At 50.1% G+C, this 16,611-nt stretch overlaps 1 protein-coding gene across 3 annotated transcripts in view; it reads left to right on the forward strand.

Moving 5' to 3' along the window:
- LOC111151592 (HNF1 homeobox B) overlaps positions 1-15,935 on the forward strand; it is a 52,638-nt gene extending 36,703 nt beyond the window's left edge. For 2 of the 3 annotated variants that reach the window (XM_022509670.1, XM_022509671.1), the window contains exons 6-9: positions 490-622; positions 4,460-4,654; positions 7,200-7,318; positions 15,563-15,935. In XM_022509670.1, coding sequence (XP_022365378.1) covers positions 490-622; positions 4,460-4,654; positions 7,200-7,318; positions 15,563-15,583 — 468 coding nt within the window. In that variant the 3' untranslated portion in view covers positions 15,584-15,935. Of the gene's footprint in view, positions 1-486; positions 623-4,459; positions 4,655-7,199; positions 7,319-15,562 lie in introns of all 3 variants that reach the window. The other variant, XM_022509669.1, reaches the window with a different exon arrangement.
- The last annotated feature ends 676 nt before the right edge of the window (positions 15,936-16,611 follow it).

Raw genomic sequence — 16,611 nt, forward strand, 5'->3', positions numbered from 1 at the left:
AGCCACAGTCCCACAATACCCGGGAGCAGAAGAATCCCTAAGGCAGGCAGGTAACTCAAAGTAGTCAACAGACAGAAGCACCATAAGGGTCGGGTTGTGTGTTTTGCTTCTTGGTCTTTAGCACCTAGAATTGTGCCTGCGCCTCAGTGGATGCTTCATAATTGTTTGTTTGAATGAATGAATGAATGAATGAATGAGTGAATGAATGAAAGAGTGTGTGAGTAAGTGAATGAGTGAGTGAATGAGTGTGTGTGAGTGAGAGAATGAAAGAGTGTGTGAGTAAGTGAATGAGTGAGTGAATGAATGAGTGTGTGAGTGAATGAGTGATGAATGAGAGTGCGGGTGAATGAATGAGTGAGCGAGTGAATGAATGAATGAATGAGTGGGTGAGTTAGCTGTCCCGAGGACTTACTGAGCCATGTCATTTTGGATACTGGTCTTTGCAGTCCCGGTCCCACTCACGTTGCTCTTGTTTCTTCTCTCCAGCAGATCTCCGTCTCCGGAGGTGGTTTGCCCCCTGTCAGCACCTTGACGAATATCCACAGCCTGTCCCACCATAATCCCCAGCAATCTCAAAACCTCATCATGACCCCCCTCTCCGGAGTCATGGCCATTGCACAAAGTAAGCTCCGTTCTTGGTCACAAAACCTAGGGGGAAGGGAGAAGAAGGGTGGGAAGTAAATCAATCTGATTTTTTAAAAAGGTTTATAAAAAGCTCCCTTCAGGGCGCCTGGGTGGCTCAGTGGTTAAAGCCTCTGCCTTCGGCTCAGGTCATGATCCCAGAGTCCTGGGATCGAGCCTCACATCGGGCTCTCTGCTCGGCAGGGAGCCTGCCTCCTCCTCCTCTTTCTGCCTGCCTCTCTGCCTACTTGTGATCTGTCTGTCAAATAAAAATCTTAAAAAAAAAAAAAATTAAAAAAAAAAAAAAGCTCCCTTCAAACTCACCCACTGCTTGTCGATTTTGATTCTGCTTATGTTTAGTTCCTTATCTCTCTCCTCAACAATATTTGGACTGTTTAGCCTAAAGAAAGAGGAACAATGGAGTCACACTGAATCTGGGTCACGGCTCACCAGCTGTGCATCCTGGGGCAAATCATTAACCTTAATGAGGCTCAGTTTCCTCATCTGTAAAATGGGTTGCTGAGGTGATCCAATAACAGTGCATAGAGACATGCTTGTAAATCTGCAAAGTGTGAGTATGTAATATTAGAGCTTGTACTTTTGTCTCGTGTTCATTTCTACCTGTAAGGATATGGTAGATGTTCCAGGAAGTGATGCTGATGTTTCTTTGTGCTGGCAAAGATGGAGCAATGATGGGCTTCCTTCTAAACAGGGAATTTTGTGTGGTCATGGGACAGCTCTTTGGCCAGTGGTGAAAATACAGTGAAAACTCCCAAGGGAAACTGTAGGAGCATCTCTGATCCTTCAAGGAGAAACATACTGGAAGATGGGGCATGGATCTGGTACTTCCAGCTCTAGGGGGCTCTTGTTGTACAAGGAACCTCTAGCCCCTCACGGGTACGCCAGATCAGGGCATGGAAAGGCTGAGGGGGGTCGCATGCCGCTCTCAGAATTCTAATGCTGATGAGTAGTCAGTTTGTTTCCGGCTTCCATCATGGCAGCACGGGCCAAGTCATCACCCTGACCCTGGGAAGTCTTCCCAAGAAGTCTCGGGAGAGATTGAATGGTGCATTGCTCTCCTTCTCTCTGCTAATATCATCCCCTTGTCCTTGTGGCTTCCCTATATCCAGTGCCTGCACTTCTTTCCTTTTTCCTGCCTCTTCCTCCTCTCTCTCTCTCCTCTCTAAGTCAGCTCTAGCCAAGGTGGCTACTCAGATCACTTCTGCGGAGAGTGGCTCATGTGCTGTTGGAGGGTAGAACTGGGCTAGACCCATGGCAGGCATCCAGCTTTACTGAGCATGTCCTCAGCTGCTCAGGAATTGAAATAGCAAATGCAGTTGTTTTGTTTTTGTTTTTTGTTTTTGCAGAGAGAAATGGGACTAGAGAAGCTTTTAGAGGACTGACAAAATAAAAAATTTTTAAACTCACTGCCTTTTCATAGGAATGTGGTAACCATACTAACAGCAGGGTTTGAGAGTGAGCTAGGATACCTAAAACCAGCTTGCTTGCCTTCTAGAAGATTTGGTTAAAAGACCCATGTCTAAGCTCTTTTTATCACCTCTTAATTTCCACAACCGAAAAGATACACAAACCATCCCACTTACCTTCTTTACTCCCACATCAAGCTTCGGCTGACACACAATCCTTAATATTTTCTTAGGCACTCTCTGAACTAAAATTTTCCCAGAAGCCATTCCATATTTTTTCAGCTTTGTTCCTCCTGATTTCTTCCACCCAGACTTCTCTGCCATCTTGCTGTATCCTTAATCTGCAGAGTATACATTGGCCTTGGAAGTGTGTTCATGGTGCATGTGCAGGTGTGTGCTTGGACTTGGGGGGGTAATGAAGAATGGCGAGGATCCCCAGAAAACTTGTCTGAAACTCGTGGTCCTAGCCAGTGGAGTGACAGGCTGAAGACTTGTTTGCAGGTGTCCTCCTGTGGCCAGCTCTTGTCCCATTGAGTCTGAGGGTCCTGCCCTGGGCAGAAATGGTAACAAAGTACTTGGTTGGCATTACCAACCCCCCATTCTCTATTCATCCACTGGATGGACAACATGCTTCTCAGGCAGGAATCAGTGCCCAGAAAACAGGTGAAAAGGCCAAGAGTCACACTCCGTGGGAGCTAGAATGACATCAGTGGCTCTCGATCCTGGAATTGAGGCACACAGCAGGATCACAGACTGTGTTGAAAATAAGATTCCTGGGCCTCACCTCTGAAGGCTCTGACTCATTAAGTCCTGGGTGAGGCAGAGGAATGTATATTTCTTAAAGAGCTCCCCCAGATGATTCTAAAGCACAGGCAGGTTTTAGAACTGTGCCCTCAAATGTCATCCACTCCCAACAGGGTAATTGGCTTTTCTGGGCAGAGATTTCCCCAAAAGAGCAGCAGTAATAAGCCTGGGAGGATAGCAAGTCCGTGGGGCCTCCCAGGAGACCCCAGGGGAAGGTAGGAGAGGGAAACAGGATATATCAGGATATCAGGTGAGACTGGGGCTTGGGTACCTGAGCCCCTAGAGAATGGGAGATAGTGCTAGTCTGTATGGGATCAGAGGACCCGGCCCCAGCCCCCCTCCCCAGAAGACCCAGGAGGGGGCTTATTCTCCCTTTACTTCTGCTCAGGGGTCCTCGCCTTTTAGGTTTCTGATAACAGTATCAGCTAAAGCCCTGAGTAAGCACCAGATGAGGTATTCCTGCTGTCTCCACGGAGGACTTCCCACAAACCCGCTTCTAGAACCCTCTCCATTTCAGGAAAGGCCCTCCAGGTGTCGCTTCCACACTTGCCTGAAAGAGACCTTTTTTCTGGATTTTCCTCTTCATCCCATCCTGCCCTCCATTTCACAGAAAGCAAACTCAAAGGAACATTGGCAGCCCCAGGAAAGAGATCGGGGTATCTTGCCCCAATCCTCTCATCACCACTCCCACCCTGGCTAGGCTGTCTCCCCCAGATTCCCGCCCAGGGAGCACATGGAGTGGCAGGGGTGGGGGTGGACCAGGGACCCAGTCTCTGCAGCGCTGGCGTCGGTTCTGCAGAGGATATAGACACAGAACAGGACCACAGAGGCCTGACACCTCCAGAGCAGAAAGATGGCAAGAGCCCCTATAAACGGTCAACCTTTAACTTGCAACTTCCTCTTCCCACTACCTGGACCTTTTGATGCCACGAGCTCTGTGCCGCCAGATAAAATCCTTCCACTTCACAGACGGGCTGAGGTCTGGTGTTTCCCTCCGTCTCTGCTACAGTGAAGAGAAGGAGCATCTGACCTCTGCCGGGGTCTTTGCACCGGTTCGCTAAATGACGGTCTTCTGGCTTTGTACTCCTAGGACAGTGCAGGTTGTTGTTGGTGGTGGTGGTGGTTTTTCAGTTTTGGTTTGGGTTTTTTAATCAAAATGTGAGTTCCTGAACACTCCTGCCCTCTGCTGGGCAGACAAGTCTGGGCAGTAACCTGTGCCTTTGAGTGGCGCACTAAGCTACCCTCAGGGCACCCAGGTAGGCCTCTCAGAGTCAGGTCTGGAGGGAGCTGGCCAGTTAGAGGGCGCCTTCCCAGGGTCCTGGCAACCTCAAGGGAGCCAAGTTTGGGAGGATGACTCTCAGGCCTCGGATCTGTGTAAGCCCAATTCCATCCACAGCTCACTGTGGAATGTGAGGGAGCAATCCGTCTCTCCAAGCCTCAGTTTCTTTGTCTGCAGAATGGATCTATAAAACCATTTCCCAGGCAATCTCTCACGCGAAGCCCAGCCGTGCCGGGCACATGGCAGGACTACATCGGTGGCCATGCCAGGGCACTCGCCTCTCCGCATCCCTGAAGCCACCTCTGATCTTTCCCTCTTGCTCCCACAGGCCTCAACACCTCCCAAGCACAGAGCGTTCCTGTCATCAACAGTGTGGCCGGCAGTCTGGCGGCCCTGCAGCCTGTCCAGTTCTCCCAGCAGCTGCACAGCCCTCACCAGCAGCCCCTCATGCAGCAGAGCCCCAGCAGCCACATGACCCAACAGCCCTTCATGGCGGCCGTCACGCAGCTGCAGAACTCCCACAGTAAGAACATGGGGCGGAGTGGCGAGGGAGCTGGGGGAGTGGGGCGGGCACCACCAAGGGTCCTACGCAGCCCACCTCTGCCCTCTCTGGATCCATACTTGCTTGGAAGTGAATTGATTTGGTCACTTTTCCCTACCTGTTATCAACCCAGACAATTCCTCAACATGACCCTTGTGTGGTCTGTGCCTTTCCTAGACCTACTCTCTACCTCCATGACTCCTGGGGGAGGTTTGAAGAGGACAGTTGAGCCTACGTGTAAAGGGGAGCTGGAGATAGAGAGCAGGGTTGGCACCCATGGACGATCTTGCTAGGCAACCACAGAGCCTTTTCCCCATGAGCCTCAGCTTAGCCCTTTCAATCTAAAATTCCAGGTAGTCATTACCAAATGACAAGAGTAGGCATGCAGTTTGTGTTCTCGGAAACTGAAGAATCTTCTAGAATCCCCATGCTGTCCCGTTGACACACCTCAGACAACTCTAATCGAGAACCACGGACATAGATGGACAATACCACCTCCTTGCCATCTTGGATAAAGAATAATAGTGCTGGGGCGCCTGGGTGGCTCAGTGGGTTAAGGCCTCTGCCTTCGGCTTAGGTCTTGGTCCCAGGGTCCAAGGATCGAGCCCCGCATTGGGCTCTCTGCTCAGCGGGGAGCCTGCTTCCTCCTTTCTCTCTGCCGGGCTCTCTGCCTGCTAGAGATCTCTGTCTGTCAAATAAATAAAATCTTAAAAAAAAAAAAAAAAAAAAGAATGGTAGTGCTTCTGCCATTACCCGCCCCCCCCCCAACCCCCAGACTATTTCTCATATCCTGTCTTTCAACCAGTTAGTTCCCACCCACTCCAGCCACTGTATCCCCGCCCTCTGTCCTGAGCCCCAGGCCCACAGCCCAGCCCTCTGGCCAGATCAGGATACAGCCCCTGGCCTATAAGTTTGGCAGGGTCCCAGAGGAACACCCAAGAAGTGTCTGGAATAGAGTGATCATCTTGGAGTCAGACAAACATAGGATTTAAATCCTGCCTCTGAGGCTTACCAGCTGTGTAGCCATTGGTAGAGTTTCTTAGCCATTCTGAGCCTCAATTTCCTCATCCATAAAATGGAATGTAGAGAGGTTATGGAGACGAGATAAATAATGGAGAGTGATTATGGAGAGTGATTATGGAGGTGAAATAAGACTAGGTCTGACCTGTATCTGGTGAACACAAGAGTTACAGAAATGCAGGTGCTGATTTATTAAGGGAGTTTTTAATAGGAGGCAGGAATGGGGAAGAGGGTTTTTGTTTCTCCCCTGGCTGCACAGCTCACCCTTCTTCTGTCCTCGGGGCACTCTCCCCTCCTCAGGCCTGCAGAGCTGGTTTCCAAGCACCATCTCACATTCCAATCACATTTTTTTATGTGGCTTCTGGAAAAATCTGCCATAACCTGTAGCAGAGTCTAGGACCGTACATACCCACTTTCCTTTCTGTTCGGGACCTGATAATATGCCCCTGCTTGTCGCTGCCCCCTGCCAGGCCCAGGTGGGACTGTCAGAGAGTGGTCCCTAGTACCTGTGAACTGCAGAGGCCCAGTTGGGGGCCCCAGGACCAGGCAGCAGTCAGCCTCCCTCTGCAGGAAGGACCGGCTGGAGTGGCAGGCAGTGACCTTTACCCCGTCACCCTCTAGAAGATGCTGTGGTGGATAGAATAGTCTGCTCCCTCCCTCACGGCCAAACAGCCCCATGCTTCTGTTAGCTGGTCATGTGACTTGGATTTTATATGAATCTAATGGATAAATCGCATGAGTCAAAAAGTTCTAGACTCGGTGAAACAAGTACTGGAAAAACTGAAAAATGAGTCACCTGCTCCTAAAGGTTTTATCTGCATCTAGTCTCCCCTTGTCTGTCGTCCTTCGTCTTCCTGTGACATCATAATATGACCTGTGATGTCATTTTAGCGCAAATTGGAACAACCCAGAATTATACAACGAATTATACCCATGTCTAATTATAATTATTAATCAGTTTGTAATTGCTTTGCGTAAGACCTGGCTCTTGAGTCATGGCAGATAGGATAAGCTTGTGCTGGCCAACTCGTTTATGTTTGCTGGCTACTTAGAACTTTTTCTGACTTACAATCTCTGACGCACCACATATGCCTAAGGCCCATTTGTTGATGTTAAGCATCTAACATTTAACTGAAAAGTCAGGAGAACAGAAGTGCCATCCACTACCGCCAACAAGACACTGTGCAAAGCTGTTTGTGTCTTTGGTACAAAGTACTTTCCACGTGATGTTTTCCAATCTACAACAGCTATCATTCCCATTTTACAGATGAGGAAATTGAGGTGACGTGACTTAATTGAGGAGCCAGAATTGAAACACATGGCCATTCTTTTGACCACATCAGGCTGCCTTCTGAAACATCACCAGCACCTGCCCCCTCTTCTCTGCCTAGGGACATAAGAACTTATGGTGTGGGATGGGGGCGGGGTCTGTAGGTCTGTAGCTGTGTACATACCTGTGTGGTCATACCAAAGTGGTCTTGACTTTGTCTTCCCTCTGTTTCTCCAGTGTACACTCACAAGCAGGAACCCCCCCAGTATTCCCACACCTCCCGGTTTCCGTCTGCGATGGTGGTCACAGATACGAGCAGCATCAGTACGCTTACCAACATGTCCTCCAGTAAACAGGTAAATGCCCAAAGGAAGTTCGGTGGGGCCTGCAACCCAGGTGATGTGCAGAGAGGGTGGCACGTGGGGCCTGAGCCTGGTCCTTCCCAGGCTCCTGGTTACTTGCTAAAGGAGTCCCTGAGGTCAGAGGCAAAGAAGGTGGGCCACTTGCTAAAGGACTTTCTGCTCCCTCAGCTTCCCCAGCAAGAACACTAAATGTCCAGGGCTTGATAATCCGTTGAAGACTGGATTACACAGAGCCTTTAGGTATTGAGACTGAGTATTTCCCATGGATTGATCGGTGATCCATGGAAAAGGTGTTTCCAAGAGCGACTCAAGACAGTCACGCCCTCTATAGCATTTCTTGCTTTGCAAGAGGGATGCCTGAGGCTTTTCCACAAATTAATTAATGGAAAAAGGGAGTAGTAAGGCCAATTACCCTATCCAGGACCCATGCTGGACCCGGAACACTGCAAATTTCAGAGAGTGACCCAACTCTCCCCACCAGTGGAGATTCCCCAGTGCACATTCGGGCCTTCCAGGGGCCTGTGTTTACATGGTGTTTTATCAAGAAACTTAGAATTTACTTCGCAGTGCACTAAAAGTGGGGAATCCAGAGGCTTCGTCACTCTTTCAGTGGGTAGCTGGTTCCCACCTCCAGGGAGAGCCGATGGAGCAGTAAACCCAACCAAAGACAGGACTCATCCCTGCAGCTTGTCCCTGCCACGGGACACGGAGAGTAAGGAAATAGGACAGGGTGTCTGAACACACACGACAGTTCCAGAATAATACAATAGGACCTTTTAGGAGCTGGGGTCTGTGCAGCGTGGGAACTGTTTGGCCTCTATTGATTACTAGATAAGTAGGTGACAGCCTTGAACTTCATGTCAGAGGCGCTCAGCAGGGTTTGGTCTTGTTGCTGGTCTTTTTTATGAGTCCTGGGACTCAAACCTCCTCCAGTGCCGTGTGCTTTCATGTGCTTTCATGGGCTCAGGTTCTCTGCTCTTCCCTTTGCCCACATCTCCTCTTGGTCCCACAGTATGGTGGAGCAGGTGGGTTCTGTTACAGGTTTGCCCACCTTGACTTCTCTGAGCCCTCATTTCTTCACCTTTAAAATAAGAGTCATAACATGGACTTGTCCTAGGGATTCGATGAGATCGTGTGGATTTAGGGTCCACACATGGCCTAGGCAGCTGGGCTCTGGAGTTGGGAGAGGGAGGAGTTGTGTGGGACCTGCTCTGCCACTCTTCTCTCACCCAATGGAAGATGAAAGGACACCCCCCCGTGGCCCTGCCCTTCGACTCCCGTGCGATTTCCCACTCTTTGTAGTGAGCAGGGAAAACATTTATCTGTGCTCACAAATCTCAGTCAGGGAACCAGCCAGGCGCAGCAGCCCTGCTTGGGAATACCTTCCCCCTTTGAAAGGTTTATCAATCCATCTGCCACTTGGTCAGCCCTAGACAGGGCTCTGATTAATTATTCCTGTCTTTCCCAAGTTGACTTTGATGCTTGCTTGTTGAAACAAGCCCTCTGAATTCAGGAAATGGTCTCTTAATCAAAATTCTCCGAGACGCTCTCTGAGACGCGGCACTGGCCGGCAAATGGCTTCTCCCCTCCGCTGGACAGAGTGGCCAGCCGACCTTGAAGCTGCACGAACAGCCCTCCAGAACCACCGGGAAGTTGTCCCAGTCCCTGGGCGGTTCAGGAGTCTGGCGGTAGCCTCATCTCTGGGGTGATGAGAAGGATGTTCACATGTAGGATCAAACTATGCACGGAGCCCTGTAGGTTTATACTTCTCGTGAACATGATCTCATCATCTTTCTGTTGCAACTTCCTTGGTACAAAGGAATGAACTGAGGCTCAGAGAGGCAGAGTGACCTGCCCAAGGTCTCACAGCTGGTCGGTTCTAGAGCTGGACCTTCAGACTCTGGGCTTTGACTAAATCTTGGACTCCTTCCGTTTAAGCAATACTGGCCTTGCGACCTCCGTCTCAAAAACACCCAAGCCTTTGCTGCTATTGCAGTCTTAATGGTCAGGAACAAGCATGAATTTCAGCCCCCGTTAGGTGTCCCAGTCAGTCTACTTTCTTCTTCCAAACTGAAGGAGAAGAGGGATGGGGAAGTGAGGGTAAAGGTACAGACAGAAAGAACCAAGGTAAGGAAAATTTTGTACCAAATCTGTTCCCCAGGCAAAGAGTCAGACTGAATGCTGAAAGAGATGTGGTACAATGTTGCTTTCTCTTTGTCCTAAAGTATTATATAACAAAACAAGTTTCAAGAAGGTTGCTTGGAACTGGGCGTGGTGTAAGGACAGGAGGATTCCTTGGTCCCATACTTTGGGGGAACAGCTGGGTTCAATAGCTAAAAACCACAAGGCCAGGTTTCTCCAAATCTTTCATAGACTGCTATGTGCACGAAATGGGGCCATTAGGGTGCACAGATGCTCCAGGCCAAGGGACGCATCCCGGGCAGCCCTCCTTGAGAGGCATCACAGAATGCTGGGAAAAGCCAGCAGCCTTGCATTCACCCCAGTCCCTTCCCCGCCCCACCACAGGACCTTGGGCAGTTAATTCATCCTGCGGGACCATTTCTGCATCTCTTATGGGGAAAATCCTAACCCTGTCTCACAGGATATTCACATGCCTAGAAGAATGGCTGGTACATGGTCAAGTACTCCACGTGCTAAGTCCTTCCCTCTTGCTGCTTTCCATCTGTGATCCTTTAGGAGATGCCTTCTATTGACTCCTTCAAAATTTGACTCATTGCTTGGTCTACATGCTTCCCATTTTTATGCTGACTCACAGATGTGCTCTCATCCCTGGACTCCCAGACTCCCAGAAAAAAAGCAAATCATGAAAGGACCTCTCAAAGCGCCAGAGCCCTTTGTGCTTAGCCAAATGCCTGGACTATAGTAGATGTTCAGAAAATATAAATGGAGGAATGAATGAATGAATGAATGAATGAATTCAGAGCTAGCATTTTTTGAGTGCCTCTCATTTGCATAGCAACAAGTGCTTCATCATTCTTATCTCTTTCCCAGCTAACCTTCGGACCCATTCTGCAAGGTAGATATTTTTTACACCCAACCTGCAGAGCAAAACACTGCGGCTCAGAGGTGGGGAGGGATCTGGCCAAACTCACACAGATGATAAATCTGGAGCTGGACTCCCAGACTTTGGTCTTCTCTCTCCAAATCCATTCCACCACACTCATCTTCTCCTATCCCTTTTTCAACACTCAGAAAAGTGTCCCAGGTTTATGCAGGCATCAGGCTCAAGGGAGGATTTGAACTTGTATCTGATCACAGTGTTTTCATTGTCAGGACAGACATGCCCTGGGGCCATGTGGATCACATTTCAGGAACCTCTGGGCTGGGTCGCTGTCACCTGCAGCTCCTGTGGCTCTGTGTGCCTCCCCCTCCTTCTCAACCCTGCGTACTGGCGAGCCACCATCTGAGTGGAGCTGTGCCCAAGCTCCTGTAAGACAGGGCCTTGCCAGTCTGGAACAGGACCGTAGCAAGCACTGACACGGGTTAGAACAAGTGTGGGCTGGCTGCCCGCCGAGTCCTGTTTCCACAGCCTCTATACCCACTGCTCCACTTCCCAGTTTACAGAGAGGTCAGGAGAGGACCCCTTCTCCTCCCCGCTCCAGCTAGCATGGGTAGGTCAGGGGGCTGCTAAGGAGGAGGCAGACAGCCTCTTGTAAATCCTGGGCAGCTTCCCACGTTCCAGCCTTCTCCACTGGTGGTCAGGCAGGGACTGTGTGATGATTCAGAACACCAACTTGGCAGTCCTAAGATCCTACCACTTTCTACCTGTGTGACCTCAGGGAAGAGTCCTAGCCTCTCTGAGCGTCAGGTTCCTCGCCTGTAATACGAAAATGATGGTTCCTCTTCCATGGGATAATTAAAAAGACTAAACACAGTGTGTCTTGTAAGATACCTAGCTCAGTGCTTGGCTCAAAACCCCACCCATGGCAGCTGGGGCAAACTTGACCTTCCCTCGCTGGTAACCCTGATTGTCTCTCAAGCTTTGGAAGGAAGACTGTAAATGGCAAAGGGCATTTATTTTCCAGTGGCCATGCTCAGAAGATAGAAGGAAGTCCTCTTCCTTGTGTTGAGAAGCACAGACTTTTCTCCTGTGAGAGTCTGGGCAAGTTACCTACAGTCTCTCTAGGCCTCAGTTCCCTCATTGGTAAAACTGGAAGCATAATCATTACATACATACATACATACATTTATTTATTTATTTGAGAGGAAGAGAAAGGCAGGGGAAGGCCAGTGGGAGAGGGAGAGAGAAGTTTAAGCAGGCTCCATACCTAGCGCAGAGCCTGACACGGGGCTTGATCTCATGAGCCTGAGGTCATGACCTGAGCCAGAATCAAGAGTCCGACGCTTAACTGACTGAGCCACCCAGGTGCCCCATCATTACTTTTAATTAATAGAACCATAATGAATCTAATCTCATAAGAAGACAAGTGAGTTATCTGTGTCCACTGTTTCTACCTGCTCAGCCCCAGTTCTGTCTTGAGGCTATTCCTGACAGTCATCGGTCCTCACACGGCATTGGAGCATCTCCTGTCCAGCTCACTAGTATCACCGTGTTGTCAAACCAATGGGTAACTTTCCATCTCTGCCTCTGACATAGCTGATCACGCCCGCCTTTTGTCACTTGGATTTTAGGATGATACCCGTTCCTGGTCCTCCCCACTGTGGCACTCATCATTTCCATAGCTGGCAACTTGTCTTCCCAACATTGAGTTGTTGGAGGGCCCTCGCGCTCATTCTCTACTGTGTTCACTCCTGGGTTATTTCCAGTCCCATGGCTTTGGATCAGGTGTCCACACTGATGGATTCAGTAGTTCTGTCTCCAGTACAGACCTCTGCCTTGAGTGCCCATTCGCAAATCTGCCGCATCTTTGGCATGACAAGCCTCGCTAAAATAGGAGCTCTTCATTTTGCCTCTACTTCTCCCTACTCAAACTGCTTCTTTCTTGGGCTTCCCCATTTCCAAAAATGGTACCAGTTGTGCAGGAATCCTGCAGAATGCATCCCACATCTGAGCGCTTCTCATCTCCCCACCAGTCCAGCCCCCTCCCTCACTGATTACCTCCAGTGCCCTCAACTTCCCACTCCCACTCCTGCCCCACGACGGTGGTTATGGTCTGCTCACTACGCAGCAGCCGGAATTATCTCTTAAAGGGGGAAACCAGTCATGTCACCCCTGGCCTGTCAAAACTTTCCAGTAGCTTCCCATGCAACCAAGCTGAAATGGAGGCTTCCTAGGCCCAATGTGATCAGCCCCTTGCCGACCCTCCCCTCCTCCTCCTTCCAGTCAGCTTCAGCTGAGCCAGGATTGAAGTGATCCCACTTCAGGACTTCTGATTTGTGGTCTCTTCTGCCCTGAATACTCCATAATACACATCTTTGCATGCTTGCTCCCTCATCTCATTCAGCTCAAATTCACCACTTCAAGGAGGCCCCTCCTGATTGCCCTGTGTAAATTATTCCCTTTTCCTTCAAATCAGCCTAACCTGTTATCATGTGTATTTTTTTTTAGATTTTATTTATTTATTTGACAGAGACTCAGTGAGAGAGGGAACACAAGCAGGGGGAGTGGGAGAAGGAGAAGCAGGCTTCCCACCGAGCGGGAACCCAATTTGGGGCTTGATCCCAGGACCACAGGTTCGTGACCTGAGCTGAAGGCAGACACTTAACAACTGAGCCACCCAGGTTCCCCTCGTGTATTTTTTCTACAGAGTGTTCATCTCCACCTGGAATTTTGTTTTATATATGCATGTACAATATAGATACATATGTATATACACACACATACATATTCATTTACTTATTTGTTCAGAACTCTAGAATATAAACGCTGTGACTATACGGACAGGGTCTTTGCTCATGGCTGCGTGGCCCGTGCCTAAAGAAGCGCTGAGCTTCTTTATATAGGAGGCATTCAGGAAAGTGTTCGGTGAATGAATGGTAATTACCTTCAAAGGATTGATGTGTGAATCCAGTACAAGGATGAGTATAAAGCCCCCACTTAGCGCAGAGCCCGGCACACAGTAGGACCTCAGTAAACGTTAGCTCTTGCCATAGGCAATCAGCCCCTGTAGAGTGAGGACGTCCTTAACTGTCACCCCAGCTACCACCACCCCTTTCAGAGAGAGGGTCCCCTCAGAGATCCTCTGGCTAGGGCCCCCACGGGGCTGGCTGTGCCAGGCCTTGGTTCTGAGGGACCCCAGCGCACCCCTTATCAGCTGTTTGTGTTTAGACTCTGAAGGGGACAAATAACTCTAGTGCCTTTGACAACATTTAGGGCTCTGCCACCATTTTATTATGTGAGCAAACATTTGATAGCTGGGAAGCCCATCCCTAATGACAGGTCATAGAATCTCACTGGCGTCTCCTTATCTGCCCTTCTTGTTTGCTCTTCTATTGAAACCTGCAAGGTCACAAGCCATTTTCTCTCTCCTCACCTGAAATCTGAAAACTGGAAAAAGGCTGATAGTGGGAAGTAAAGAGACTCAAAAGTGGGGGTGGGTGGTGGGAGGAAGAGGAGGCAAAGGGTATCAGAGGACCCTGGCCAGGGCCTCAAGAATTTAAAAGGGCCAGAACATGTCCTCTCCAGTGAATGCACAGCTCAGTGACAGAGGGCTCACGGGCCGGGGCGCCCTGTGCAGCCCAGTGTTAATTCTGAGCACGTCCCATGTATTGGCTCGCCTGACTCCCCAACAGCCTCCATTTCACCAGGGAGAAAACTGAGGCACAGAGAGTGCCACGACTAAGAACACGAAGCTAGGAGAAGACTTTTAATCTCTGAGCATACTAGAAAGAACACGTGCCCAAGGGCACCCAGAACCAGTTTTGAATCTGTCTCTACACTGTCCGGGTTCTGAAACTGTGGATGGTTCGCTCTTGGAGCTTGTCTTCTTAATCTGTAAAATGGGCGTAATGGCAACCTTGTACAGGAGTATGGCTGGGAGCACTGGCTAATGAGATAATAATGTGAAAATAGGCCTTTAGTAGTAATAATAGGGGTGTGTGTGCGTGTGTGTGTGTGTGTGCGCGTGCGCGTGCATGCGCGCGCATTTACGCACATGTAAGCTCCTGAGTGTTGAAGGAACGGTCTTTTTTTTTTTTTTTACAGATTATTTATTTATTTATTTGACAGAGAGAGAGAGAGAGAGAGAGAGAGATCACAAATAGGCAGAGAGGCAGGCAGAGAGAGAGGGGGAAGCAGGCTCCCTGCTGAGCAGAGAGCCCGATGCAGGGCTCGATCCGAGGACCCTGAGATCATGACCTGAGCTGAAGGCAGAGGCTCAACCCACTGAGCCACCCAGGTGCCCCAAAGGAACAGTCTTTAGAAAAGGAGCCATTAAGCCAAAAGACAGAGAAGACTTTCCCTTTAGATGCCAAAACAAGTGAAAGGGAAGGAAGAGACAGAGGGAAGCAAGAAGGGTCTTCCTGGAGAGAAAAGGATGGGAATGATGTACCATGACAGCCGAAATGAATGAAGTCCAAGATCCTGGAAGGAGAGGCTGCCCCAGGAAGGGGCTGCATGGCTCCTCTTGGAGGGTTTCTCCATCCATTCTGGGGTCTCCTGCCCCGCCTCCCCGCCCACCTGGAAATCTGGCATCAGAGTTCTTGTCTTAATAGGAACAAGCCTGTAGAAAGCACTTCGCAGCTTCCCAAATGCCTTCCCTGATGGGTCGCTTGAGCAAGTGGCGATTTTCTCATGTGCTTAAGTAGATCGGCAGCTCTGGGGCAATCTGGGAGCTGATTAGAAATGCGGGTGCTTCGGCCCACCTCAAGCCCACTCGATCAGAATCCACCTTTTCACAGGCTCCCCAGCATTCAGAGGGCCGTTAAAGTGTGGGGATCAGTGGTCTAGGGGACCCCTGCCCATAGCGGTGTTAGGAAGAGGACCCTTACTTCCACGAGAGGCAAGAGCTCCCGTCCAGCTGCTGTTGCAACCACACACTCCCTGAAATAGGAGCTTGACTTGAGGACAAAGGTCAGCGAGTTATAACTATTTCAAGGTCCGCAACAGTTTGCTGCTGCCTTCTGAAGTGGCCGGGAAACCTGGCTCGGGAGTTTCCCTAAAGGGAGCGAGCTTCAGGACCAACGCTGGGGCACCTAGCGGGCACTGAGTCCTCAGCCCGCAGTGGGCCGAGCAGGGTCTCAGCTCCCCTGGAGAAGCCAAAAGAGTGGCGTCCCTGCTGAATACACACCGCTGAGCTCTCTTTCCTCTCTCTGCAGTGCCCCCTCCAAGCCTGGTGATGCCCACCCATCACTTATTTTGTGCACAGCAACAAGGACCCTGTTTTCTACACCGTCCCCCTCTGGGCAGCTGTCACGGAAAAGGCCAGTGGCCTGACAAGCACCTTCAAGAGAGGTCCCCGCCTACCTGCCATCCTGCTGGCCCCTCGGACAAGGACAGCCCGCTGGGAGGCGCAGCCCAGAGTGCAACTTCCCTCCCCTTCTATGCAGTATTGTCGCCATGCCTCTCCCAAGACGGCAGGTACTCCCATCCGGCCCACGGGTGAGAGGTGAGAAACCACGGAGGAGGAAGAGAGAAAGCTGTCGTGTCTACGTCGCGCTCTTTCATCGAACAAACCGATGCGAAAAAAAAAAAAAAAAACTTGAATCTGTTACTGAAATGAGGAGGACACGTGCTATTGAACTGAGCCAAACACACTGTAAATATCAGCAACCTCTCGCACCCCCCCACCCCATCCCAGCTGATCTTGATATTTCTTTTGAAGAAGTAAATTTCTCCAATGGGTGTAAACTATAACCTACTGTAATTAAGTGCAATTTCCCCTCCGCTCCCTCCCCACCCCCAGCCCTGTATATAATACTGAAGTGTCTATTAGTTCTCTTTGTAAAGGTCGGAGTTGAATTTTCCAAGTGATTGGTCCCCTGTCACCCAATGCCCCCATGGAGGAATAGCCCCAGTCAGAAGTGAAAGCTCCTGCCCCTTTCCCTCAGGCCTGGACAGACACCAGGATGTTTGTGTGGGACTGACTGCCAGCTGACTCCAATCTCCTGTTGTGGAGACACAGCTCTGGATCCTGGAGGGACTGAACATGGCGTCAGACTAATATCCTAGCTTCCGGTGGGGTCCGGGGGTTCTGCCAGCCCACCACCGAGACACCGCAAGGCAGGAAAACTGGCTGCTTGATAGCACAGGAAAGCGTCACCCTCTCTGAAAGCCTCCCATTAAAACCATTTATTTTATCACTGCCCAGAGTCTCCTATCTCTGTCTCTGATGCTTCCTCTGCCAAGGTTCCACCAAGAACCCCCG

This window comes from Enhydra lutris, unplaced genomic scaffold (assembly GCF_002288905.1).
Source record: "Enhydra lutris kenyoni isolate GAN:26980312 unplaced genomic scaffold, ASM228890v2 scaffoldscaffold26, whole genome shotgun sequence".
Lineage (NCBI taxonomy): Eukaryota > Metazoa > Chordata > Mammalia > Carnivora > Mustelidae > Enhydra > Enhydra lutris.